At 45.4% G+C, this 27,966-nt stretch overlaps 1 protein-coding gene and 1 long non-coding RNA gene across 4 annotated transcripts in view; one reads left to right on the top strand and one right to left on the bottom strand.

Annotated features, from left to right (window-relative positions):
- The first annotated feature begins 5,025 nt into the window (after positions 1-5,025).
- LOC308228133 lies at positions 5,026-8,530 on the top strand. The gene is made up of 3 exons (XR_013958174.1): positions 5,026-5,407; positions 5,925-6,072; positions 8,426-8,530. It is a non-coding gene; the product is annotated as an uncharacterized lncRNA (long non-coding RNA).
- Positions 8,531-10,098: 1,568 nt separating this feature from the next.
- The window catches only part of SKI (SKI proto-oncogene), a 96,803-nt gene continuing 78,935 nt past the window's right edge, over positions 10,099-27,966 (bottom strand). For all 3 annotated transcript variants that reach the window (XM_080631254.1, XM_080631256.1, XM_080631255.1), the window contains 6 exons: positions 17,338-17,463; positions 16,761-16,876; positions 15,984-16,255; positions 14,644-14,945; positions 12,667-12,897; positions 10,099-10,322 (listed from right to left, as the gene is read on the bottom strand). In XM_080631254.1, coding sequence (XP_080487380.1) covers positions 10,131-10,322; positions 12,667-12,897; positions 14,644-14,945; positions 15,984-16,255; positions 16,761-16,876; positions 17,338-17,463 — 1,239 coding nt within the window. In that variant the 3' untranslated portion in view covers positions 10,099-10,130. The remainder of the gene's footprint in view (positions 10,323-12,666; positions 12,898-14,643; positions 14,946-15,983; positions 16,256-16,760; positions 16,877-17,337; positions 17,464-27,966) is intronic.

Below are 27,966 nucleotides of genomic sequence, written 5' to 3'. Positions count from 1 at the left end.
GAATGTCACTGTCATCTCTGTAAGCAAACTACTGACAATTTAGCCTAGGCAGAAGGAGAAAAGCAGCAGTGAGCTGAGGTAAGAAGTGTCTTATCTAATGTCTGTTAGCCAATAATTGCTGGAACAGAATATGTATTTTCTGATTCCCAATTTTCTGGTAGTGTTCCCCTTTGAAACAGGTGGATACTTCTTTAGCCAAATGCAGGATTTCAGCAGTGCAGAAGGACAGTCCTCTCATAGTCTGGTCAGAAGCAGCAATGGGTTACTGGGATTTGAATGGCGCTTAGCCTCTCTGGACAGTGATGTCAGTTGGATGTCCTAGATATTACTCTATTAAAAGCATAAAGTTAGGCTTAATGCAAGAACAGAGAGACAAGGCAGAGGCAACAGAGACAGCTGTGTCTCCCTCAAAGCCCTTCTACTGGGTGAGACTGTTTCTGATTACAGCTGTAGCACTGTAAATGCCTGCTAGATGTCTGGTGATAATCCATTCAAAGCAATTACAAGGCATCCGTCACCAGCAGGGTCTGAGCCACAGGCTTCTTATCTGGGAAAATTGATGGAAGAGAAGGGGGGAGTGAGGGAAGAAATCAATGCCTTTCACCAATGTTATCTGCCAAATTGAATTAAGCAGCATGGGATCCCTGCTTTACACACTGCGAGAGCTGGAGCTTGAAGAGTCTGTTTGTAGTAAGCTCAGTTCATGGGCAAGGCAGGTGGGAGCTGAGTGTTGGTTCTACTCACTGGCAATTTCTTGGGCACCCACTCATGTGTGCAGAAGTTCAGAACTTAGCAGAACCCAGAGCCTTTAACCTGGTAGCGCGACTTGTGGCTCTTGTGTCTGCTCATGGTCTTAATGTATCATTTCATGTGCTTTTGCTTTTTTTCTGGGTGTAGCCAAGAGTACCTCATTGCTCGTCACATCCCAGTTTATACCCTCAAAGGGTTGTAGAGAAAGCAATGGCAAAGGTACACTAATGGGCTCCTCGGAGGCAGTGCTAGTGAAACTAGTGTTTAAAAGTGGTGCATGTGTTGAGTCTTTTGGCAATGCAGCCGTGCTGCGCAGCGTGTGATCCAGTACTGAGATATACTGAGAGTTCGTGTGTCTTGAGGTCAGGAGGTTTTGGGTGGGGGTTTTAATATGCAAGGAAATGCAGCTTATTGCTGTGGGTTTTGGTGTTTTGCTTTCATGAGTGTATCTGCTTCTCATTGCATTTGCCTTATGGGTTGGCAGGATAAATTTCACTTCTGTACATCTAACTGCTTACTCATTTTGCCAAGCAATGTTGAAATCCAGGAGCGAGGTTTAGGAGAGTTTAACAGAGTTACCAGCTGCAAAATGACACTCCCTTCCTGGGCTGGCAATTAACATTTCAAAGGCCACCAGTATATCTGTGGAGATGTTTGGTAGGTGCTTCCTGCAGGGTATATGAACAAATATGACTGTAGTTCGATTTAGACAACAGCAGGGAGATTGTCACTTTGGGATGCTACAAAACAGAATCTGTTTGTACTGGTCAAATCAGTTTTGTCTGTGGGCTGTGTGGCCAACAGCTTGTTAGTGCTTGGTATAGTACCTGTTTTTAGACCTTTGCTCATGAAGTAGGGGTTTAATGCCATTTTTTTTGACAAATAGCCAGCAGAGGAGTTTCTGCAGCTCCAGAGCACCTACTGTTACTGGGTTTGGAATTGAGTCCTGCTGACAGCCCATGTGCCTGCTCTTGGTTTGTGAACTCAACATCATGGGTTTATGATTTTCTTCACAAAAGCATAGTGATCACTCAAACATAAAGTCTTTCTGATATTTACAGAAATGAGCAGATTTTGGAACAAATCTGACCTCCTTTCAAGGCAATAAAGCCTTGGTTTCTTTTCACCCATGTAGGTTCCCTCTTGTGTTGCAGGGTTTTTCTCCTGCAGTTGATGCATGCATGAGATGAGAGAGTTGTCATCTGGGGAGAGCGCTGGGGGGCTGGAGGACCAGGATAGCTTGGGCAGAATAGGCTCTGGGGACTTAAAAGCATAAAATCCTCAAGGTTCTGGATTGGAGCTGACTCGGCAGAGAACAAATACAAAAGTAAGTTGAAGCAGATGAGCCAGACAGCTTGTGGGTACTGGACAGAACAATTCACCTAAGTGCAGAGATCTGTGGAAACTTTCTCCCTCCCAAGTAAGTGTGTGTGGGAATCTGCATTGCAGTCAGGTGCGCTTAAAGTGCACATAAGCCATCTAATAAAAATTCCCCCGGAGTATATGTCATACAGCTGCGTTTTATTGTATTTGTGCTCTCTTCCTACTGACAGCGCCTTTAGAGCCACATTACTCACGTCCCATCATCAGCTCTGACACTCCTGGCTTTTTACTGCTTCCCTGGTTCCTATCATCTTCTGCACGCTTTATTCCTTCTTTGCACACTGGCCAAGCTGTATTTCTGTAGTATCTTTCCAACAAATGAACATGGGAGCATGTAAAAAGCACAGTTTGGGTACCACGGGCAATAAAAAGGGCTCTCATCTTTTCTACTGAAAATCCCTACTGAACCTCTACTCCATTGTTTTTATGGGTTCAGTTTTCCCTTTGCTCCATCTGTTTGGTATAAAGAAGGGTGCTGCTTGCACTAAAATGAGAAGGACTGAGTGAGATGCAGTGCTGAACTGGTGTTTAATCCTCTTTCAGAGCATTTTAATTTACAGTGTATAGACCATGGTCTGAATGAGCAGCTCCAAGAGTATGTACATGGGCTTGGGTAGGGGTTTTGGGGGTTTTTTGTTTCCCTTTTTTCCGTGGTGGCTGTTGAATAAGCCACAAAGATGTTTTACTCAGGCCTCAGGAAATTTGACTTTTGTTTCTATATCCAGCAGCTCGTTTGAGCATGGGGCAGTTCAGCTCATTTGGCTGCTGATTCCCCCCCACCCCTAATTCTTTGTTGTTCCTGTTGAATTAAAGTTCATTGGGGCAGGGGGCCTGTAGCTCACTAAGGACTTGTTGGGAACTGAGCACAGAGGGGCCGGGGCCTCTCTTAGACTTCGAAACTATTTCCACTTTGTGAAATCAAGTTGAACTCAAGAGGTGCTTCAGCATGCCACAGTCTGCAGGCAGGTTTCTGTGTGCACTGCCAGCATTAGCTGAACTCTGAGTATCAATTGGTCTCAAAGGAGTTTTGTAGTGCTCAGAATGAATGGATCACTGGATTGTTGGTTGGGGACCGGGCAGCAGTTTACAGAGCCATGCTCCTTATCTGTGACTCACTGCAGTGAGGGGCAGTGTCTTAACTGCAGCTGCATCGATGGAGGCATGTTGCCAAAAGAACTACACAAATCCAGGTGAGGTGAGGAAAATGGAGTAAAAGAAAAGCTTTCTATGAGTGACCATGAGTGGTGTGGACACCTCCATTTCTTGCTGGCCAGTAAGAAACTCTGACAGGTACCACTTAATGCCTTTGGCTCTTCCCAGTATGTCCCCAGCTGCCTGTTCACTCACAAACCACTTCTGGACACCTCATTTCCACTGTGAGATGAAACTGGCAGCCTTGATACACAGCTGCAGCTGGCAAAGGCGAAGCTCTGGGGTTTTGTGTGATTTTTGGTTTTATATATAAGCCACTAAGGAAAAAAATAAGATAGTAATGCTGTGGGTCTCTTAAAATTTTGCCAGCACTAACCCAGAGCTCTGTGGGATCTGTGACAGTCACCTCGGGGGTACAGCTCCCATCAGAGAGTCTTGTGTTCGGGACAGTGGAGGAGGCAAATGAAATGCACATTTTCTTGCTTTGTGTGTTTGTGCTTGTAATCTAGGTCAGTTAAATGAAAGCTCCTAGCATAGCGTAGCCAGATAAATTTGGTATAGCTGAAAAGGGATAGTCCAAGAATAGGGATGGAATCCAATAGGACTGGGTAGCTGGATTCAGGCATTGGAGATTTCCATATGCGAGGCCAAGCCTTAATCCAAGTTAGCCTCAGCTAACTTCAGAAGGGGACTAAACCAAACAAGGTTTACTCCTAAACTCTTGCAAACTCTAGAAGTGCAGCTTTGCTGCAGTTGGTCCCTGGAGAAGAACACTGAGTGCACAAAACTGAACATGTCCTGGGCAGTTCTGGCAAGAGCAGGAGGGGCATTGCTCCAACTGCCCCTCAGAAAGCAGGCTGCAGTGAGTCACAAAGAGGAAGCAGAGATATTTTTGTCTAAGCTGTTTGATCGTTCCCTGGCTTTTCCACTGTTTTACAAGGGCATGTTAAGAAATGTACCAGAGCTGTGGAAATTCTGCAGCCATTTCTCAGAAACCCATGAGAGAATTACTTTAACATGTTTCCATCTTCTACTTTTTTGCATTTTTCCCCTCTTGTATTTCTTTTTCTTTGACCCAGTACAAACTTTTATATGCTTACAGCTCTCTGTATTTGACAGACACTTCACTGCAGTGCTGGACTTTCCCCATGAAGCAGTACATATCGCTTCCAATGGAATATCCATTCTCCTTTACCATATCATCACGTGCAGACCTGAAAATGGCTCTGTTTAAATGATGCCTTCAAGAGGATTATACCAGGCTGTGTGGGGAACAGCATGAACAAGGTGCTGTCTTGACTCAGCTGCAGGTGGTTGGTGCACCTTGGCACATTGAAGGTGGTAAGGTGGTTTTCTTTGTGGGGGGGGTTAGGTATGCCAAAAAAGCTAAAGCAGAGCAGGAAAGCTGAACATCCCTCCAGCATCTACAATTGTAATGCTGTTTCCACCTACAGACAAAATGGGGTTTGGTGGTGGGTGTATGTGAGAGTGTGTATGTGTCCATCAGAGGATGAGTATGTGGACAAGTTCCATTGGCCTGCAAGCTACAGTGGGTTGGACAATTTATAAGCCTTGTCTTATATGACTTGGCTGCACATGCACTAAATACCCATCTAGTAGAACTGAAATGCAGTAACATTCCTGTGATCAGCCCTGTGAGGTGGCCCACGTTATGTGAGGCACTGGGCCAGTGCCAGCGGTGAAAGCTGGGCCTGCAAGTGTCCAAGCCAGGGACATCACTCATCTCTCCCCACGAGGCCACATCCCCCATCTCACACCTTCCCTTGGGGAGCTTGGCCTGGGTCTCCTTCCCAGCACTGAGGGTAAGGCCAGGGCTTTACCAGCACATGTGGTCACCTCCACTGGTGCTTTGGAGACCTCTCCGTGCACAACACGCACAAGGCCAATGGCAGTAACCATCGGATACATGCGTGTGGGTGTCTAGTTCCTGTATGTGCATGGGGTTTAACTTCAAATTACAAAGCACTGACCATTCCAGCAGGTCCCTCACCGGCTATGAGACATGGGCATGCTCTTACCTGAACAGTTGGCTCCAGCACAGCCAAGCCGAAAACCAAACCACAGCTACTGATTCTTTTCTGGACAAACAATTTTATTTTAGGTAATGCGTCTATACACTGTACATTCAGTCACTGTGGTATATAAGCATAGCTATTTTCATACATAATCTCATAAAGTCCTTTATTTTACAATATTATCTGCTTCGAGGGGAGGGGATGTGGAAAAGGACTATCAAGGTACACAGCGAAATAGATAAATATGCCAAGCTTTTTTCTTATTTTTTTTTTTAAATCAGGCATTTATAAACAAGAAAGCATACATTACTTACATAAAAATAGTTCTAGAATAGTAGAGTAAGTCATAATATTGTCATTAGCAGCAGCATAGGAGAGACCAGGATAACAAAAATGTGCTGAAATGCTATTGGCTATTATAAATGTAAAGATTCATTTTCTTCAGTTGAAAAAATGTCATTTCTGTGAGTTCTTTTGATTTAAAAAAAAAAACCCAACCCAAAACAAAACAACCAAACCAACACAAAACTTCTCTCTAAAACACGTGGACTGATGGGGCAGAGGGGAAAGGAACCAATCTTTTGGTAATAAAATACTTTACAGTGAAAACGAGGACAAAGGAAATGTCAGTGGTGGAGGAGGGTGAACCCACAGCGGCAGCTTCCAAAAAGAGTTTGTTGTGTTGTTCCTCACAGACAGCAAAGGTTCTTCTCAGTTAAAAACACAACTCATAAAACAAGACAGCTACCAGGTAAGAAAGAGTTTTGAAAAAGTAAACACCATATACACTTATAATACAACAGTGTAAAATGAAAACAAGTATTTACAGGTTGACTTGACTTTTAACTGTTTCTTTTTTACATTGGCTAGTTCTGTTTGAAAAGCAGAATATTATGTATATGAGTTAGCTGCTCCATAGATATGAATGTTATTGCTGTTGGTTTTTTTTCCCTTCGTTAAGTCTTCTTTCAGTTATAGAAACAATGAGTAATTAAACTGAATATACAAGTATTAAGTAATACATTTTTAAGCAGAGGGAGCGTCAACAGCCTGTAGGAAACACCTCTTCTCCCTGTTAACTTCTTAAAGGAAACTAACGAGCAGATGAAAGGCGAAGCTGGGACTTTACAGTTCCGGCCCTCCCGGGCTGGAGTGCGCATGGAATGCGGCAGGACCCGGAGTGAGCCCAAGGACAAGCCCAGCCCTTCCCCGCCAGCGGGTGCTCCCTGAAATTACACACACAACGCCCCACCTCCAGCCTGCCCAAGGGGGGGTCGCTGAAGATTCCCACCATCTGACAGCCCGTTTCTAGAAGTTAGTGTCTCTGGGGCTGTCTGCTGAGGAGGTGGAAATGAACGACACGCTCAGGAATTCTGAATTAGAAATCAATTCCATATTCAGCAGAAATAAATGGTAAAATGTCCTTCAGAAAGACAAAATTCCTGAGAATGGAATTCCTGTCCTTCAGGCCTCTCCTGCCAATTAGCTGCTGGTGTGGAACACTTGTTCCCAGTCTTCCTGCACCTTATTTAGGCTTTTGGATTTTAAACCTGAATTTATGCAAGTGTTTTTATAGAACGTTCTCACTCCCAAGGATCAAATGCTATAGAGCCTGAACCTCAACTATGGTAAAGAAGTTCATCTGTCATAGATCATGGAATTACTATAATGCTTGGCAAAAGGACACAACAGGTTTGTAACAATGGTTGTAACTTAAATTTGTAGGCTTCTTTCTTGCCAGTCTTAATCATAGAATCATAGAATGGTTTGGGTTGAAGGGACCTTAAAGCTCATCCGGTTCCAAACCCCTGCCATGGGCAGGGACATCTTCCACTAGAGCAGCTTGCTCCAAGCCCCATCCAACCTGGCCTTGAACACTGCCCGGCCCATCTCATGTGAAGCACAGGTGCTGGTGGCTGTTTGACAGGACCATTTACCACTGATAGATAAGCCCATGCACTGGTCTGGGTTCGGGGGTTATTTATTTATTCCATTTAAAAATGCAGAATTCATTAATTTAGGAGCTAAAAGCATCACCTGCAGAGCAGACGTCATGCCAGTGACCGTGTCTGCTTCCTGCACACTCAGAAAGAGCCACCGTGTCCTGGGCAGCAGATGAGTGAGCCACTTCCTGGGAAAAGGTGGCTGGAGGCAGGCACGGTGCCAGCTCTTGTTGGGTCACAAGGGGAGAGCAGGTGAAAACCCCAAAGGAACCAAGTGTAAACCGTGAGGGGTCAGATATGCTGGGGGGGACGTACGTGTCCTCGGTGTAATTTCGTAGCGTGACAGTGAAGCAGAGCAGGTGAGTGCTGATCCAGCATCAACTAAACCTAAAGTTACTCTGTTTCCCTTGAACAAATAGGTGAATAATACAGAGCTGGAAATCATAAGGCTGAGAACATTTTTATGCATACTGCATAACAAAATAAACCCTTTACATAAGACAGTAATAATGCCCATTAATGAATATACTTATGGCAGAGATTTTAATTCCATGCATATGATTTAATATCGCAGAAAAAAAACATACAAAGAAAAAAAACAAAAAACAACAAAACACATAAAAAAGAAACCTGCTTAAGCATAATCAAAATTCCTTTTGCATTGCACTTTAGAGGAGGAGATCTGCACTAGCCTCAGTCTCCGGCATCCCAAACGCACGAGGGCAGAGCCCCGGATCAGCGGACAGTTTCCCATCATTTACTTGGTGGAACTGTTTCTTGCTCCCAACAGTTTTACATTGTCCCAGTAATTCTACTCCTTTCATATTTCTTCTTTTTTTTGTACCTAAAACATATATATGAACTTCTTTGTTAATGCTCACAGTTATTATAATGGTTATTATAATGGTTTCAAGCAAACAGCTCTTGTTTAGGAAAAAAAATAATCTCTCTAATGTACTGTAAGTAAATAGGATGATTTCAGGACTGGAAGCCGCTTTCTGTCTACTGAGAAATAATTTGTAAGCTTACAGAGTTTGCAGTAATGTCCAAAAGCAAATAAAGATTACTGGAAATAATGGTTCTTTGTTTTGAGTAACTTCTGGGGAGGATGATCCATTGGGGGGGCTTTTTTTTCTCTCTTTTCCTTTTGTATTCTGTAAGGTCACCAAAGTGTCAGCGTTGCCTCTAGAAGATGCTGAGAGTTAAAACGAGCTGGAAGGCACATCTGCAGCCCCAGATCAATTTGTTCACGTTCAGGTGATGAGCTCGAGTGTGACAGGTGAGTGCTTAGGGGTGAAAAGAACTTTTCTCTTGTTCAGTAAAGCACCAATGTTCTTTGTTCAGCTCTTCTGGGAGCATCTCCGCTGCCTTCCGAGCTCAGCGGGACTCAAACCCCGCTGGGGAGGTCACGTGGGCAGGATTCCACCCCACAGGATGCTCCTGTGGGTGACGGTGCGAGGTGGCAGCTGGTGGAAAACTGGGCTGATGATTCCCACACCTGCCCAGTGGGGCAGAACCTGGACTGCTCAGCTTGTAAACTTGACAAATGTGGAATAAAATGCAGAGTAAGATTCTGACAAAGTGCAGTTTAACGAAAAACCAACTAAAAACAGACCACCACCACCCCCCAGTGAGCCGCGGTGCCTGCAGCCTGCACCTGGACCCTGGGGCTGCGGCTGGGATCCCAAAATTAAAGTAATTTCTCTTTTTCAAAACAAAAAAGTTTTGTTTTTTCAATGATGTAGGCTTGTTCACAGCAGCAAACATGTTTTCTTGTCTGTAGTATCCGATAATGCGATGTTGCACTCCCCTTGGGCACAGAACTCTGGACTGACAGTTCATAGTAAAAAGCAGGTAAATACTGAATTTATGGGAAGATGGTGCAACAAGGTGAGTTTTCCAGAAAACTGACATTAAGATTTCAGAATGGCTTCAAAACGCGTTCATCTTTTGCTTTATTTCTCAACTGACTTACTTAATGGATTATCCATTTCCTTCTTTCTTTTCCGTAAGCTGAAGTGCTTTTGGATGAAGTGAGTCCTTTGAACACACCGAGTAGTGAGGATGTCTTTAGAAATGATGGTGTGATGTCAAACACTGAAGTTTGTAAGGCTGGGCTTGTAAGTATAGCGCGTACTCTTCTCATCCCCCTCCCTCTTTCCAGTCCTGCATCTCCCTTGCTTCTTGTGTTCAGGAAACGAAGAGAATTCTTTCTAAGTTAAAAATCAAAGCACTCCGAAATTGTCATATACCCGTGACGGGATTAAACTGATGGCTTCCGAGGTGGCTGGAAAACTGCTAATGAAATGGCATCATCACCAGAGGGCTTCTGCATTGAGAATCCCCAAACCTATAACAAGTCATTAAAAATTGTGCATCAAAGGTTGTTTTTTGTTTTGCTTTGAAAGGTTCATTATAAAAATCTCATTAGTTTTTTAATACCAAGTCTGTGTAATGAATTATTTTAAATAGCTTATAAGAAAAGTTTGTTTGTTTTTGAATTCCAAAATGTTCCAACAGGCAATAGGGCAACATAAAACCCCTGCCCTACTTGCCTGCACTGATTTGAGCTGGACAATGCTGCTTGCTTGGAGTTTGCCAGTAGAAAATTTGCTGTGGACTCAAAAGTATTTTGTTTATAAACACTTTGTGTTTTCTAGGCACAGTAAGATGTTGTGCTATATGGATCGGGGAAAGAGAGGCATCATTCAGTGCTTCAGTTAGAGAGAGTAACATTTGCCTTCCAACTAGTACGAATCCATATTCAGAGCCCTGTGTGCCACGACACAACTACTCACACATGCACTTACACACGTCCCCACGTGTCGTCTCTTACTGTGCAGCTCTGGCGGGCTGGAGGGGTGGGTCAGTTCTCGAGGGCACTCACTGTGTTTTCGCTGCTGGGGGGTTGACTGCTTGGTTTAGGCCACAGTTGTTCCTGAAGTTCCTTGACTACTTTTTCCAAGTGTTCCCGAGCCTCCCTTTCATGCATCAGGTCAGCTCGGAGCTGCTCCCTGTCAGCCTCTGCGTGCTGGAGCTTGACCTGTAGGTCCTCAATCTGGAGAAAAGCACATTCAGAAGCATAATAAACTATTTTAGTATTTGAGCTCCAGTGTGAGTTTGTAGACTTTAACACAGACCAGGGCCTTTGCACAAAGGGAGACGAGCATAAAGCCATGGACTTGCAGACATACCACTGTCAAAGTCAAGGTGAGGAAGGAATTAATTCCCTTTTTCCTACTTCCTTCCATACGCTGCTGTACAATTATGAAGTGCATCGCATGAAGTTTCATAAAGGTGGGTGAAAACCAGAACAGTTCAGTGCCTTAATGTAACAAACTCTGGTCACTACTTACCCTTACCCATTCCTCCTCTTTCTCCAGGCAGAAAGCAACTCAGCCTAGTAATCACTGAGCTGAGTTTGCAAAGGTAAATTTGCTTTCAGTTCTTTTACAGTGGTTATTAACATGAGTGACTAGAGACATACTGAGTTACCCCCGTAAAAGGCCTGAGGTCTCAGCTATGGATTAATATCCAACAACAGCAACTGCAGTATCCTCTGAGACCTTCTGTATCCCTCAAATGTAAGGAACTGTAAGGTGAGATGGGTGTGGAGGATGTGTGTGTGTGGGGGGGGTGTAGATGGTGAGGGGGGATGTGAGCATGGACATGAGGAAGCTGGGATGCAGCGCATCCTCTGAATGAACAGAACCTCTCCAAGCAACAGGGAAAATGCCGATCCTTTCAACGTGTAAGTAAGAAGCTGAATGTTGGAAGGAACAGGATGGAACAGGCCCTAAGGTGTAGTAACTGCTCAGAAATGGATTTCACCCTTTCCCATTCTTTACTTCCAGGTAACTAAGCTAAAGCTCCAGGAGAGAGGGGTGTAAAGATGGGAAAAGCCGACCCCGTTTGTAATAGGCAGGTTTTAGGCCACAAACAGGTAAGATCAGCTGTTACCAAGGATTGCCACTTAACAGAAAAGGAAAGCACATACCTTTGGGGCTAACCCACCATGTAAAACCCCCACCTGTCCAGATTGGGATCTCACTGCCAAGAAAAAAGAACGGCCTAAAGCACACTGCTGTGCAGTAGGTATTGGCCGTCGAGTACTTTGGCACTTACGCATTTACATCCCCGAATTTGCTGTTTTACTTCCTCCCCTGCAGCCTGAAGCTCTTCCTCTCACACTGAGCCTGTCTCGAGAATTGTGATTTCCGCAAAAATAATCAGCAGTGATGAACAAACCCAAGTGATGAAGTCCCCCTGCACCGCCAAATGCAAGAGGAAAGGGGCTAGAAAGCCTTGCTTTAAAATGTCTTACATGACTCCAGAACTGAAGTCATATGGATGGACCGTTGTAAACTTCAGGCTTTGAAGTTACTGGAGGTATTTTTCCACTCAGTTCCATCCAGAAATCTCTGAGGGAGCTCCCAGACAAAGCCCCAGGTCCTGAGGCATTGGTAGTGATGAGGTGTTTGCCCCAGCACAGCACTGGCAGGGCTTTGCTGTGTCCTCAGGCTGCTCTAAAAGGACAAACCTGTGGATATTCAGCTTTTTGAGGTGACTTTAGCCTTTCACATTAGGAAGCCTCCTCTACTCCCTCACAAGGAATGGTCCCACATTACCAGCATTTGCTGGTGCCTTGCCCTGATTGCTGCCGGGTGGAAGCCAGCTGCTGGTAACGCCCAGCGCAGCAGCACAGCCCGGTTATGTTTAGTCTGGACAGCTCTTATCAGTGAGACATCCTGCGATGGCAGGAGGAAGCCCACATCATTTCCTGCTGCTGCACCCGCAGAAGCTCTCCCAGCCCTGGCAGAGCACCGCTCCCCTTCCCGAGCCCAGCTGATGGCTGCACCTCTGCCTGTCTCCCTCCCTTAAAGCGACAACACCAGCTGTTTGCAGCTCATGTTCTGGGTAACAACACGCTTGTAAAGCACGCGTGTGCAGCAACACGCCTGGTAGTAAACTTGTCTGGAGTAAGTAAACTTGGTCTGGAGGAGGCCCTTTAAGTGTGTATGTAGCAGGTAAGCCTGCAAATATGGCACGTGTGTGTATGTGCATTTAAATTCAGCCAAGCCAAGCCTGCCCATCCTTCAGAACCCACTGCTTGCAAGTGGAACTGAAATCCTGGCCAGCGTGTGTCTGTCTCTGTAAATGGTGCTGTCCGACTGACAAACGCACCTGGTGCTGGGCAGACCTGTAGGACTGACAGTGGGACACTGCCTTAGGGCTGTGAGCCGCTGTGATGGGGCCAAAGACCCTGCACAGGCAGGAGCTGGGCTTGTGGCCATCAGACACAAGAAGGCCACTGCCATTAGGGAACAGACACCTGAGCTACCCACAGGAAGGGTCAGTTACTTGCTGCTAGAATTAGAATACTCCTGGTGTGCAGGTCTTACCTGTGCTGAGTACTTGGCACGGAGCCTGCCGGCTTCACAGCCCTTGTCGCATACCCGGATCTGCCTGGCTTGTTCCAGTTCCCTCTTCAGTCGTATCCGAGACTCATTCGCTTCCTTCATTTTCTTCTCATTCTCAGCTCGCAGACGTTCAATCTCTTTCCTTAAGTTGCGCTTCGCCTCTGTTGCTTCTCTCAGTTTCTCTTTCTTTGCCACCCGTAGGAACTCCAGCTCCTAGAATACAAAAGCCGTTCACTTGTAAGCACAGACTAAGTCAGTGCACGGGAACAGAAGTGCGCAGGGAGCGGTCCAAACCCGGTTACCAACTTCTGCCGGTTATGACCAAGGCAGCTCATGTCTAAACCTCCTTCTGAACTTTACATACATTCTTCTGCTTTAAATCAACGTGAGATCCTGCACTCAAGATACTCTGAATTTTTGGGTAATAAAAACCTCTACACTACAGCCACATTTTGCTTTGTCACGCAAAATAGCTGTGACCATCTGTGACTGAATAAAGATGAACTGCAGTTGGAGAGCGCTACAAGCCACGTGCTCTACGCTTGCTCCAAGTTCCAAACCCCCCGACTGCAGTGCCTGCCCTTCAACTGAAGACACTGAAGATGCACAGTGTTGTGATAAATGCAGTCTGTGAATGCCCTATTGTGCAGCAATGCTGTTCCCTACTCACTGAAGGCATTGGGAAGCGGTTCCATTTTACCAAGCCCTGCCCCGCCCCAAATCCACTTAAGGCAAGTATGAGAAAACCAACGTATGATCTTTCTAACTCCAGGTAGTTCTGGTTGTGCTCCAGGTGGCTGGTGTGGAGCCTGAGTCTCCTGACAACCCACCAATGGATGGCTCTATCCCAGGATCTGGAAAACCCTGGGCTAAAACCCTCAGCCAAAGCAAAACCATGCTTTGCTCTGGAAATTGCCATTCTCACTGTCCAGGTTCTTAATAGAAGCTGTTACCTTGAAATCTCAAATCCAAAAGAGAGCCATTAATGGAAGTGATAATGATAAAGAACCTAAAGCTACAGTGGTAGAAAGTCTGGAGCTGATAAATGCTGTTGTTAAAAGGCCTCCCAAGCCCAGAAAGGTCCCCAGAGTGCACTAAAATCTGTCTCCCAGATGGTTAAATTAGAAACTCCAGTGCAGTTTCTCCCCAGAAGCAGCATTTCCGGTGTCAGAGTCACCCCTCGCAGCATCGCTCCCTTCAACGGACACTGCAGTGGGGTCATGGGAAACTCACTCCTTCCCTGTCTCACTTCCCCGGGTGGCCACAGCCGCTCAGCCCTGCCCTGCTCTGGACAGGCTGCCGTGCCTGGCACTGCTCCCCCCCCTCGACTCTGGCAGGCTTGAGTTAATGCCTCAGCACTCACCTCTTCATCAACCACCTCCAGTAACTCCTGCTTCACTTTAAGTACACACTGCATTGAGTTTAGATATTTAAAAATCAGCTTTAACATATATTACTTAAAAATATTTCATATGATCCCAGACTGGTTTGAGTTGGAAGGGACCTTAAAGCTCACCCAGTTCCAACCCCCTGCCATGGGCAGGAACACCTTCCCACCAGAGCAGGTTGCTCCAAGCCCCATCCAACCTGGCTCTGAAGACTTATCTATTTACTTAACTCAACCCCCAAAACCCTGCTAGTAGGTTCAAGGTTTCTAGTTCACTGCAATGAGAACAAACTAATCTGTCCTGGGCCCAAAGATTCCTTCAGCGATGGAAAGATGCTGATTTTGGTCCCTTGGGATTAGAGCCCAGGACAAGAACAGGTGGCAAGCTGAAAAATGTTGGAATGGTTCCTGAAGACTTGGGTTTCCCGGTTGGATTTACAGCAGTACCCCAGTAAAGGCTGTTGCTACTTGGGAAAAATGAGCCCATTCTTTTTCACATGAGCCTACCTAACATTCCTACCTGGAAGGGGCCTTGCAGACAGTAGCAAGGGAAAGCAATTTTTCACTCTTACCTGATGCAGACTGCGTTTGGCTTGCAAGGCCGCGTTCAGCTTCTCTTCCTGCTTCACTCTCATTTTCACAACTTCATGGAGGAACTTTTCTTTGGCTTCTTTCGTATCCAGGCCACTGTCCAGGGCCTGCCTTAGGTGCTCCAGCTCAGCTTCCAGCCCGCTGCCGTGAGAGTCGGAATGCGTTGGAACCTCGTACGAGCTGCTGACTGCCACCGGGGCCTGCATCCCAGGGGAGCTCATGTCCTTCGCAGAGCTGGATGAGGTGAAGGATGGGGAGGAGAGCGACGATAAGGAGGAGGTAACTGAAAACAAGAAACATCCAAAATTAATACAAAAACATCCAATCTAACTCTAAATATGCTGCATCCCTGTTGTACAGAGGAGACATTCAATATTCAATGACAAAAAAGGGAAGAAAGAAAATACCTGTTCTAAACTCTGATACTTGAAATGTGATCAAAATCAATTTGCTTGAATTGTGACTTTGGAATTTATGTCACAATTTATGTCATGGTTTTTTTCTCCATGGGTGTGAAGAAACAGATTTCTTCAGGGTTCCTACAGGGTCCTGCTGTTTTCGGTGGGTAAATGTCACCTCTTTGCATGCACCAGCTGCCCTGAGGAAGGACCGGACCTGCTGAGGGCAGCAGCACAATTATCTGACACCCGCATCCTCTTGCCAGAGCCTGCTGTGGGCACACTGTTTAAGAACCTTCTGGCTCCTCCTCTATATGCTCAGCTCCATGGATGTGGTACTGACACCGTGACCATGTTCTTTATCTGACACAAAACTCTGCTCTGGAATTTTTATGTGCTACTGGTGTGTATCCCACAAAGAGCTCTGACAGAAGCCTCTTGACCAGACATCAACCCATGAGGTTTATGTGAACACCACACACATTTTGTCCTCTGCACAACACTGACCTGCTTAAAACAATAAAAGAGTGGACACCTGTGGTTGAAAATCACAGAATCATTAGGGTTGGAAGCGACCTCTGGAGATCATCTAGTCCATGATGTTCTTCATCTCCCAGGAAAACACCCCCCAGCTTCTGGTTTTGGTTTTCAATATTACTTGAGATGGCATTATTACATCTCATTGAGGTACTGAGCTTCCAAAATTGTATTTGAACACAACAGAGGCTGAACAGCTAAGCTCTGTATTGCTGAGGAAAACTCAGCAGAAACAAAACACAATGGGCTGGAGCACTTCTGCTACGAAGGTGTCCCTGCCCATGGCAGGGGGTTGGAACTAGATGAGCTTTAAGGCCCCTTCAATCCAAACCATTCTGAGATCCTGTGATCCTGTGAAAATCCAGGCACACGGAACTGTCACTCACATTCTTCCCTGGTTTCTACTTCGATTTCTGCTTCTGATTCCTTGTCTTCCTCAGGGGCAGGCGCCGGGGCTGCCGTGGTGGCCGCTGCCTCAGGCAGGGCTGTGCTGTCGGCCACGGGCCTCCTCCTGCGCGGTGGGGCCGTGCTGCCGGGCTCGGTGCTGCGTGGCACTGCCGTGGCGCAGGGCGCGTTGCTCACCACCTTCTGCTGCGCCGGGGGCGCAAGCGCCACGTTGGGGGCCACGGCATTCTCAAAGCTCTTGTAGGAGTAGAAACTGGTTTAGAAGGGGAGGCAAAGGAAAATAGTCATTCTAGTAGTCATCTCGGACAGTTAAAGACAATGTCCTTGGCTTTAAATGCTTCCCAATCCATGTGTTACACCTAAACTGTAAGTAACTAGACTGGCAGCAAAGTTCCATTGACTGACACCACCTGAGACTCGGCCTGTGTTTGCTTAGTGCTTTGCACTCACTTAAACATAGAGACGACTTCTCCAGCTCATCATGTTCATAAACTCATAGAAGCAGCCTTCACTGCAGGCTCCTATGGCATGTTCACCTAACAAAACCTGTTCAATGAATGCACAAAATCTCAGTACTTTTGTTCCTCTTCTGTGAATTAACTCTGCAGCTGCAAATGCTATTTAATCCCATGTGAGCGGGGTAACCGGCTGAGCTGCAGAGCCACCAGCTACCAGGGCAAGGGAACAAACACACAACTGCTGTCAGATAAATCCCCTGGCTGCCAGCCCAGGCCTTCCTTCAGGTCCCACTTCCTTACCTGTCCCGGATCAAGGCGGGAAGGTGGGTTGAGAGCTCCTTCTCATTTGCCGACACAGCTGGGGACCAGGGCCGGAAAGCTGAGAGCCGCTGGCGGGGATGGACACAGCCGATGCTCTGGGAAGGGGAGGAAAGGGAAATCAGTGAATATGAGCAGTCTTTTAAACTCTAACCCACAATGAAGTGGTGGTTGCCATGCTTCTCAATTCTACAGCTTCCCCCCACTGGCTAGGACCTGCATAGTAGATCCAGTGGAAGAGGTTATCTGCACCAGCGTGAAACCTGACAGGTTTTTCTCTGCCACTAAGTTACATGAAGTTTGCAGGGACTACAAAAGGCTCCTGAGTCTTGCAGGATTCTTGGACCTCAAAGGCATGAAGGAATTGCTTCCTTCATGGTCACAATCAAGGAAGATGGCAAGGAAACTGGGAGGACTGAATAGTAGGGTGTTTACTAGGAAAAGGACAGAAAGGCTATGAATTTAGAAAACCTGGGCAAGTCCATGCTCTCCTGGTTTCAGTGAAGCGATGCTATGTGCTCATTCGACCTCTGTCGATTACAGAATACTCAGTAATCACCTTATTAGATGAGCTGGATAAGGACCGTAACCAACTGGACTGTTTTTCCTTCTCAGTAGAAGCTGGAGATTGGGAAGCAGAGTCATCTATTTTGAGCTTTTTGGAAGCAGGAGGATCTGAGGAGACCTGAAACAAAGACAGGCAAGAAAAATCAAAGTCAGAATTACTCATTTTGCAATCAGCTTAGAAGCAGGTTATGAGGCAAAAGCAAATTTTGTATTTAGAAGAAACACTGGGGATTCTTTTCTGCTTTTTACATATGAGGCCAAGCAAAGGGGTGAAAACAAGGGACAGACACAAACTATGACATAAGGTGGCTTCACTCCTTCATTTAAAGTACTCGGATAAAGTGTGGAAGGTGCAGCAGTGATGAGCAGTCAGATAAGTGAGACATTCACACCATGCTGCAGAGAACTATCAGCCTTTTCTCATTTCTGTATGCAGAAAGGTGAGGTTTAATGTGGCTGCCGAGCTGGAAAGATTATTTTAAAGAGAACAGAGCAGACTTTGTTATTCTGTTTGCAGTGGTTGTTATGCCGATGACTTCACTACCCTGCAGCTGCAGTGGATTCTGGGGGTGCTGCCAAGAGCTGCTTTGCCTTTTCCACAAGTGGCTCAGCCTGGCCCATAAATCATCCTCAAGCATAAGAAAGCCTTTGGCAAACAACTCCCCTCCTTCAACACCGCGAAGGAATAAAATTCCTACAGTCCCAGTGTGGCTTGCAAAAAAATTGGTAACTACTGGTTTAACTGGTGCGCTGGGGATACCAGCGGGAAGCCCTGGCAGGACAAACATGGGGAGGGAGAAGGTTCTGGACCTTACACTGCCTCCTGACTAGAAATAATAAGAGAAACATCCACCTCTGTTCACAGCCGCTTTCTTTCTTCTCTCCCTTGTTGCAGTTCCAAACTCTACCTTCCTGCTACTTGGAAGTGCTCATATTTGCATTAAACTTTTTCATCCTTACATCTCACTGTGATTTTTGAGGGCAAACAAGTATTTATACAGGTGGGTCTGTAAAACCCAGGCATGGCAACGTTCCGATATACTTCAGGTTTATTTGCCAGCGAAAGAGAAGATTTTATTTGCCAATGTCTTGTGTCTGAAAATCAGTCCCCTTCAAGGCATCTTAAATTGGGAATTTAAGAGATTGCTTCTCCAAATGACTATTCACTCCTGCAAGCTGCTATCTACGTGGCCTTACCTGGAGAGTGCATGAGGGACTGGAAGCAGAACTGTTCCAATGCACTTCTCCAGGCTCCCAACTGACTTCCAGCAGACCCAGCAGCTGTGTAAGCAGAGCAATGCCCTCCCTTCTGCACACCTCCATTAGGACAAATCACAGCCTCAGCCAATGCCAAATGCTAGCTTCAATGGATTTGCAGAGGATTCTTTCGGCACAGCTTCGGGCTCCCCTAGGGCTGGCTAGGAAGGGGCTACGGCACAATCCCTCCCATCTAACTTGCCTCAGAAAAGGCATTTCTAGACTCTTTTAGTAGGACAATGCATTGGAAAAGATTTGTTTTTGCTTTCAGAGATGCTGTCTGTGCAGAATTAGTGACAGCATTCGAAAGGTATTTTGGCAAGTGACTACTGATCCCAGCCCTCTCCACTGGGGATGTGAGCTGTGTGGGGAGGGGGCCAGAAGGAGGGCTGGGGGGAAGGGGGGCTTGGAATGGAAAAGGCAACAGGTGGCAAGACTCAGCATGGAAACGGCGGCCCACGAGCGGCAGCGCCGGGACACAGCCCTGGGCGCGGGGGGAACAGCAGTGCGGGCACAGGGGGAGCAACGCCCTCTCACAGGCAGGCTCCAGGGGAGCAGTGCCACAGGGGAGCCTCACTGAGTCTTTAAATGGACCAGGACCCAGCTTTCCCCACTGTCCCCCCTTCTCTGCCTTTAAATCAAGGCTGGCATCAACCATCAGGAGGGCTCTGAGCTCATTTCGGGAGACCTGGGAAGTGATGCTTAACCTTCTGTGTGAGGAGCCAGTATTGATCTGGGAACATGAGCTTGCTGCTGGGAAGAAAGAGAAATAAACAAGGTGTGTGCATGGGGTTTGCTTCCTCACAATGAGACGGAAACGGGGTGGAAAAAGGGAGAGAAAAGTGAGGTGTGCAGATTGTTCTGATTTTCAGCCATCTCCCCCTGCAGGACTCTCTTCCTCACAGACCAGTGCTGCCTGAAGGGATGAAGCACTTCAGCTGTGCTCGGGAAAGCACTCCTGCCAACAGCACTTCTGAACTGCTGTGATGGACACTGCTGGTTTTCCCTCCATCCACTGTCCCATTTTGTTTACACACATCATCTCCTGGTGGTTCTGGTTTTAAAACCTGTCCCAGTACAGTATTTAGGTTCTATTTTAACTATGTAAGAACATAACAGTTCTAGTAGTGTCCCACCTGGTCTATGAAACACCAAGGCACTACGTGTTGCTATTAGTCAAGAAATGGAGGTTCATCTCCAAAACTCATGGAACAGGAGGCTCCTGACCACAACCTGTAATCGTTTGGTTAAATATTTGCTCTTCTATATTTCTACGTGAACATGTCACTGAAAACACTTCTGCCCCCTCCCTCTGCAGAAATACTGTGGCTGTCAAGAACTACACAAAAAAGTTCCCCCATACATAACCAAAGTAGGTCTCTTGCTTTGTGCAGCCTTCCAACACTGGAAGAGGCAGAAGCAGAGCTGCTCCCAACTATAGGAAGACACACACATGCGGAACAAGACTAGACACTGAACACAAAATCTTCTCTTCACATGACTCATGGATTACATCCCACTCTAGGACAGATTCCAGGTAACAGCATACCCCACTCTGACACTTCCAACCCAGCCACAGCAGCCAGCAAACCCTGGTATTGGCTCAAATCTGATGAGTTTATTTCATTTCCTCTCTTTGCCAAATAATGAAACACATAAAGTTGCACGAGAGAGACTGAAAATCTGATGTAACTTTTTTGCCTTCCTCAGAAGTGACTTACGAAGAACTGGAGCCCGACCCCTAGAAGGCTGGAATAAATATTTCTTCATTCCCTATTAATTTTCCCTTCTGTTAGAGGCAACTTAATGATTTGTTGTCAAATGGGCTTTACACTGGGCAAAGCATAAAGACACTTTGTTAACACACATCTGATCCAGTCCACAGATGTAAGAAGCTTTATGATAAAAAGTGGACCCAGAAATGCACTATTTAAGCTTTTGGACTTTTGTTTTCTGAAACTACTGATTTTTTGAGGAAATACAGATACAGAGAGATTTATAAAGTTACTAAGAAAAGATTTCAGAAGTACATCCCAAAGGGAAATCTGGGCATGTGAACTTGCAGTCAGTCATTTTAAGGCAAACTGAAATCAAGAGGCCCAATTTGGCCTTTAGCCAGCCAGGGCCACATTTGACATGTCAGAGCACGTTTTCCACTTCAATTACGTGTCACAGTCACCAACCATGAGACCAGGAGAAGGAATTTTTGACCCTCTCCTCATGAAGACAAGTGCTCCTTCCCCACTGCTCCGCACTGTCCGCAGGCAGCAGTGCACCAGGGCAGCCTGAATGCTGCTGCTTGTTGTGACATAGAATGGAAAATGAGCCCAGAAGAGAGTCTTGAATGTCAAGATTCGGGAGTGCTCAGGGACATGATTCTTATCACCTTGGAAATGCGGATGCCATCCAAGCAGCAGTCAAGGCATCCTATGTGGTGGCATCTTTAGAAATGAAAGACTTAATGTCCCCAAAAGCTATAGAGCTGTTCCAACACACAGAAATGTGTATTTCAGTCTCCTAAAAGATTAATTGGGAAAATACTGTGAGGCTTAAGAATTCAATTTCATATTCCTAACTCAGGCATAAATCACATCTCCATTGAAAACTTCACAGTCAGAAAAGCATGTACAGCCAGAGCAGGCAAAATTAACAGAAAAGGGCTGTAAATCTATAAATACCATAGTCTCATTTGTTCAGGCCATTGCTCCTGCTGCTGGTCCATGCAGAGCTGAGAGCAGTTACACCCTGAGGAAGGGAGGGGCTTCCTGTCTCAGCTGATACTCCTCTGGGTGTGAAAATTAAGCAGCTTTCTCATTAGAGGCACAAACCACAAGACCAGACACCAGTCTGATATAAGCAAGGAGAAACCCCAGAGAGAGACTACTTGGGTTCAAAACGTGTCAGACATCGAGATAAATACACACTGAAACAGCAAGAGGCTGACAGTGAGCACATCATACAGCTCGCATCAACTGCGCTGCAGTGGGACTGAACCACTGTCTCCACTGGGCTGTTACTTACCTGGACAAGGCTCCAGGGAGACCTTGGTCTTCCAGTACCTAAAGGGGCTACAGGAAACCTGGAGAGGGGCTTTGGACCAGGGCCTGTAGGGACAGGCCAAGGGGAATGGCTTGAACCTGCCAGAGGGGAGACTGAGCTGAGCTCTTAGGCAGAAGCTCTTCCCTGTGAGGGTGCTGAGGCGCTGGCCCAGGGTGCCCAGAGAAGCTGTGGCTGCCCCATCCCTGGCAGTGTTCAAGGCCAGGTTGGACACAGGGGCTTGGAGCAAGCTGCTCCAGTGGAAGGGGTCCCTGCCTGTGACAGGGGTTGGAGCTGGATGAGCTTTAAGGTCCCTTCAACCCAAACCATTCCGTGATTCTATGATTGATTCTATGGTTATTTAATAAATTTTTCCTGTTAAAATCTGTCATCTGACCATCTCAGCTCACATTTACTCATTTATTCCAAGGGAATCTGGAATGTGGCGAACACCTAAACCAGCAACTGTCCTACAGAGAGGAGTAAAGGTGCAAGACCCAAGGAGCAATGAATATGTGCACCACAGGCCATGGAGACACTGAGACTAGCCAAACACCTATTGTGAATGAAACTTTCCTTCTGAGGTAAACTGCAGAGGAAAGATGATTTTGTAGAGGACATAGGGTGGAACACAAACAGAAAAGAGCTTGTGACTCTGATCCTAAGCAAATCATTTCCACTACCCTCCCCTGAGAAACTGACACTGATTCTGTTCTACCTCAAAAGATGTATCAAGACTAAAACCCTCTGACACTACAGATACAGCAGTAAAAATGTTACACAAGTGTCTGAAGATTTTCACCTATTTCCATGTATCTTTCCAGGCAACTGCTCCGTGTTCAGCTATAGGATCCCCAAATGAAGCATGTGAGCATGCTGCTGGTGCTGCTGCTGTTCACCATCACTGGACAAAGCTTTTAGTACTTATTACTGCCATTACCTGCACAACTAAGTCAATAAAATAAACGAAGTATCAGAAGCTCTGAAAGCATCTTTCTACAGGAACTGGTGGCTTTTCTTACTCAGGGATGAAAAGCAAATCTAAGCAACCACCCCAGTCTCTGTATCTCATGCTACTAGTAATGCCTGAAGAGCCCTAGGAGTCTCCAGAAGATACCTGCATAGACCTTTGCTAAGGTCAGAGTGCAAGAGTTCTAGTTAAAGTCAAACTAAACACTGCACAGTGAGAGGTATCTGCAATGTGGGGAAAAGGGAGGAGGGCCTTTCTTTGGCATCCTTCAAGCCTTCACAAGCACATCAACTGATGGGTAGAACACTTGCTTCCTGAAGGCCTCCTGTGCTGTCCAGGAATGATGAATAAGGTATTGAGGGCTTTATAAGGACTGCACTTCCACATGGATTAAAAACATAAATATATTCAGGTACAGATTGAAAGCTCTGAAGGGTTGTCTCGATAATAAAAAAAGCTAAAAATAATGCTGCTCTACAGAGCTGTAAGAAAATTTACTGCTTATCTACTGTATATATTTAAAAGAGAAAAAACCTACCACATTGCAGTGTCAGTTCTGGGGAGCGTATGCAGCATTTGGTTTACTTTTCTTTTTTACAATTTTGGTTTCATTGGGCAGGAGTCCAGACTTTCCATCTTCCCTTTTTTCACTGCTCTGGTGGAAGCAGAAGCACTCATTTTACCCTGTAATTTTGGGATGTGTGATTACGGGAAGTATTTGCTTTCTATTCTTGCCTTCACAGCACACATGCTGGCTGCCAGTGTGGCCCCCAAGTCTGACCTGTGGGGAATCTTCACAAACCACAGTGGAGAGCGCTTGGGAGAGCATGGGCATGAGAAGGAACTGTGGAAAATAAACCTCATGGGAATAACCTGCTCTCCCTTCCTCTGAATGAGCCCACAAGGACTCGCTTTGTCTCTTCCTGGATCTCCTGGTTGTGTGAAGGCCCCAGTTTACTTCACTGATAGCAGTGTAAATGCAACTTCCCAGCTGGTCTAAGAGAATTCCATGTAAAGAATCAATGTTTTAGTCATATGGTAGCATAGGAAGTTCACCTTAAGAAATTGGGAACTGACTTTTATCTCACACCTGTGCAAAATTCTTTTATTTCTATGAATCACATCCGAAGTTTACCACAGAAGCAGTGAAAAGAGACAGGATTCTTTTAATTCAGACATAATCTGAGTTTAAAGCATATTGCTACAGAATACCCTCTGATGAGTTCATTTTGTGAAGGCAAATTCAGATTATTTTCTAGCACACTCTACATAGCCCCTGGTGTAAGTCATCATCCATCTCCAAAGCCTCTTGGCTAGCATAAACCAAGGAAAAGAAAATGGTTTTCTCTCCTGTCTCAACATTTCTTTTCTTTTATTCTTTTAGTACAAAAATCCAGCCAGATTATTTGGCACTTAGCCAAAGCTTCTGCTACCTGGAAAGCTGCACTGAGATAAAACTGGCTGTTTAATTCCTGATCTCAACAGCTACTCTTTATATCACTGCTCTTGTAAATCTATCATATAAAATTACTCTTTGATATAGATCTCATCCTATAAATCCTTATGTCTCAAAATCTTCCTCAAACACTAAGTTTTTAATAGACATTCTTCTAGTCTTAAAATGCTACAAATCTTTAGCAGTTGCTCAACAAAATCAGTATTTCCCACTCAAAGTGATTCTGCTTCTCTGATTCTTCCAGCTGAAATCCCTCTGCTCCAGGAAATCAGAGGCAGCACAAACCCACCCGGGTGTGACGGGGACTGATGGATGGGAAAACTGAAATAGCCAGAAACAAAGGAAAAAAAAAGAAGAACTGTTCAGGCCAGGCTGGACGGGGCTTGGAGCAAGCTGCTCTAGTGGAAGGTGTCCCTGCCCGTGGCAGGAGGCTGGGGCTGGAGGAGCTTGCTTTAAGGTTCTTTCCAACCCAAACCATTCTAGGAGTATTTGTTATATGATGTACTTGTGTTTTGGCTCTCGGCTGATGAACTGGAAGCCTCTTTTCCATTGGCCAGGAGTCTGTTTTGCCCTTCCAGTGGAAACTAAAAGTTACAGCTTGAAAAGAATTCCTTGCCCTGTGGTTTAAAACAAAACAAAACAAGTTCAACTCACACTTCCCACTGTAGAGCCAGTGATCAAGACCAGTATAAACCAGGTCAAGTTTCAAATGTTACATAAAAGAACAAGTATTCCCCTTGTGACTTCCACTAACACTGGCTCTCTAGCAGGCATTGTGTTCTTCCGCAGGTACCAACCAATGCACAATGAACTTCAGCACACAGACACCTTATGAAGCCAGGAAAAGGGAGGGGGTGCCCAAACTCATGGAACACAGACCGGCTTTTGCTAAACTCTCCTGCAGTAGCTGAGCAGGCAGCTCCAGGCTCCACACTGCTTGGGGCTGTGCCCTTCCCCAGCTCCTTTTGTGCCTGCAGAGCTCCCTGGGGCACAGGATTCAACATTGTGAAACAAGTAACAAGCTACTAGACACTCTACCTGTTCTTTTTCATTACAAGGACAGGCACTTGCCAACAGAGACGTTTTTGCTCTTCAGAACATCTTCCTCTTGGGTATATCTTACTTTCACCTCTCTTACTTGGGCATCTTTCCTAAGCAGAAGCCATGCTCACAGATTTCATGACTCAGGGTGACACATTATTTTGCCACTGCACCTACAAAGTCCCATCCTGCTAGAACATGTGTCTTCCCAGCACATCTACTTGGATTTTCCCAGACAATCCCTAGAACTGTGCCCATCTGACACCACAACACCTCCAGGGCAGTTAATAGCAGCAATGATGAGCTGTCAGGATGAGATGTCAATGGATTAATATTTACAAATAATGCTGAAGTTAAAAGTGTAACAGAAACCCCCTAGTACCAGTGAAGGCCTCAGTTATCTCTCCTTTATCAAAAGAAAACTACATTTTTGGCTGAAGGAGAAGAGTCGTAACTATATAGTTAAGGACATTTTAGATGCCAATAGTTTTAAGCAAGATACCAGAAAAATTTAATATCATTAAAAGGAACTTGTTTTCCTTCCTATCTTTTCAGTCAAGGCAGTCTTACCCTTTCTGTAAGAACACACTTTCTGAGGAGTAACTTCTCACCATCCATATATAGAAGACAGGAAAAACCTTAATTCTGTGCTTACAAAATGTTTGGAAAGCTCCAGACAGGCAGATGCTTCCTTAAGCACCCGACAACTAACGTGCTCTACAATTCTAAGAAAGCCACAAGAAGCTCATCTACTTTAAGTAACAGTTATTACTTCTGAAACCTCCCTAGAGCTCCAAGGATAAAGGCAGACAACCAATTACAGCCTCAGACTCTCAAAGCTTATTTTTCTGCCTTTAGAAACAAGCATCACATGTTCTTTCCACCAGATGCTGAGTTAAGGGGGGTGGGTGGAGGTGGTTTAAGAGAGGAGGGAGGAGGAGAAACAGAGGAGAGGAGAGGGCCTTTTGGTTTACTCTTTCAAGCAAACCCATGCAGCAAATCAGCCCTTCTCTGTCAGAAAGGGTTTGCTTTGGAAGAACCTTTTACGTTCCAGTGAGTGCCTTGTCTAAATATAACTAATTTTAGCTAGGACATTTACCATGCAGGAGTGATGCACTTGGAAAAGAGCTTCTGCCCTTCAGAAGGGCTACTAACAGTGGGAAAAGAAACATTTGCAACAGTTACCAAGAAAAAGAGAGATTCAAATGACTGAGCAAAATATTACCCCCTACACCAGGACAATCAACATGGCCATCAATACTACAGAGGCCTTCAGCAAGTTGTCTCAATCAATAGACCACATTTTGACACAAAAACCCTGTGTTTTTTCTTTTTTCCCCAACGTAAACTCACCTTTTGACTATAGGTCAGAGATCTAAGAGCAAACGTCCACAGAATGCATGTGAGTATGTATAGAGATACACAACAACGTTTCCAAAAAGCTATTTTGTATAACATCAAATGAAGCAGCAAAAGATAATTTAAAGAGAAAACGGAAGGGGGATGGGATGGACAGGAGGGGGAAATCTGGGACACTACAAGGAACTTTCAGTTCTTGTGTAACCTGATGGATTTCAGGTCTTCGGGGGGAGAATTGTCTATAAGCAATGTTACAGCACAGCGTGACCGTGCAGCCACATGGGTTGTGTCTGCTACGACTCTATTAATAGGAGAGAAGATTAGAGAGGTTTGACTATATACAGGCTACATCTCTCAGTGTAATTCCTGCTTTCTCTTCCTGCTCCATTTCTTCTCATTGCCACAGGCTCCTGGGGGGAAGGGATGGGGTGGGGTTGTGAGTCAGAATGCCAAGAGCACCCCAAAAGGACCCACTGGAGACTACTGAGTAACTCCCTCGGGCTGCTGGCCCCATCCTTCCTATCTGACAAAGCATGCAAACTTTTGTTGACATCTATTCAAATTAATAGGCTTTAAACACAGATTTAACTTTTAGTATTTAAGTGAATGGCAGAATTGAGACCTCATTTGCTGGTGTATATATAATGAGTTATGTTTGCCCTGCCTAAATAATAACTATGAACACCCACTGGGCATGACATGTACAGGTTTTTTGCTCTTACTTCTCACTTTCTTGTTACAATGTGAGTTCTATTCCACATTCCCATTTGGCATGTGTAATATGCCTGACCCCTATAAAGATGGTCAAATAAATATCTGGTGACCTCACAAGTATGAAAATAAGCTTATTTGAAAGAAAAAGTGTATCTTCAGGGGGTTTGGCAGTAACTTTCAATTATTTTTAATTGCCTGGAAAATTAAAGTAAGAAAATAGTGTGGTATAAATGTTGGGGCACATTATTAAGCCGTTTTCATAATATCTCAGCCATAAGCTTAATAGACAAAAAGGGGTTTTTTAAGCCTCGGTCATCTGTTTGACATGAATGGACTGTCTGTTCCTATACTTCCTCAAGGGGTAACTGAACTGAAATACTCCATGATAGAAACCAGATTCCATTTGAGCTGGTAGGCAATGAGAACTCCACAGAACCTTCACAATTTGGGTTTAATTACAAACCACCACAGAGTCTGGACTGCAGCCTGAGATCAGAAATACAAAGAAAGGGGTTGAGAGAAAGTTTGGAGCTATAAACACCAACTTTCCTGCTACCACTTTCCTTTCCTTAAACCATGGGATGGATTTTGCTCTTATTGTCAACATAACTGACTTACAAACTGCAAGGCAAGCAAGACTTCCAAGGAAGCAGTCTGAGTCTGCCCTTCTTGTGGAATTACACTATCACACATTGACCTGCATTAATACATCAGGGAATCAACACAGACTTGAAATTCAGCTCTGGTATTGTGATGGCTCCAAAGTCTCATATTACATTTTCTTCCTT

This window comes from Psittacula echo (assembly GCF_963264785.1).
Source record: "Psittacula echo genome assembly, chromosome: 17".
Lineage (NCBI taxonomy): Eukaryota > Metazoa > Chordata > Aves > Psittaciformes > Psittacidae > Psittacula > Psittacula echo.
This window is presented reverse-complemented; position numbering and strand designations above follow the sequence as displayed.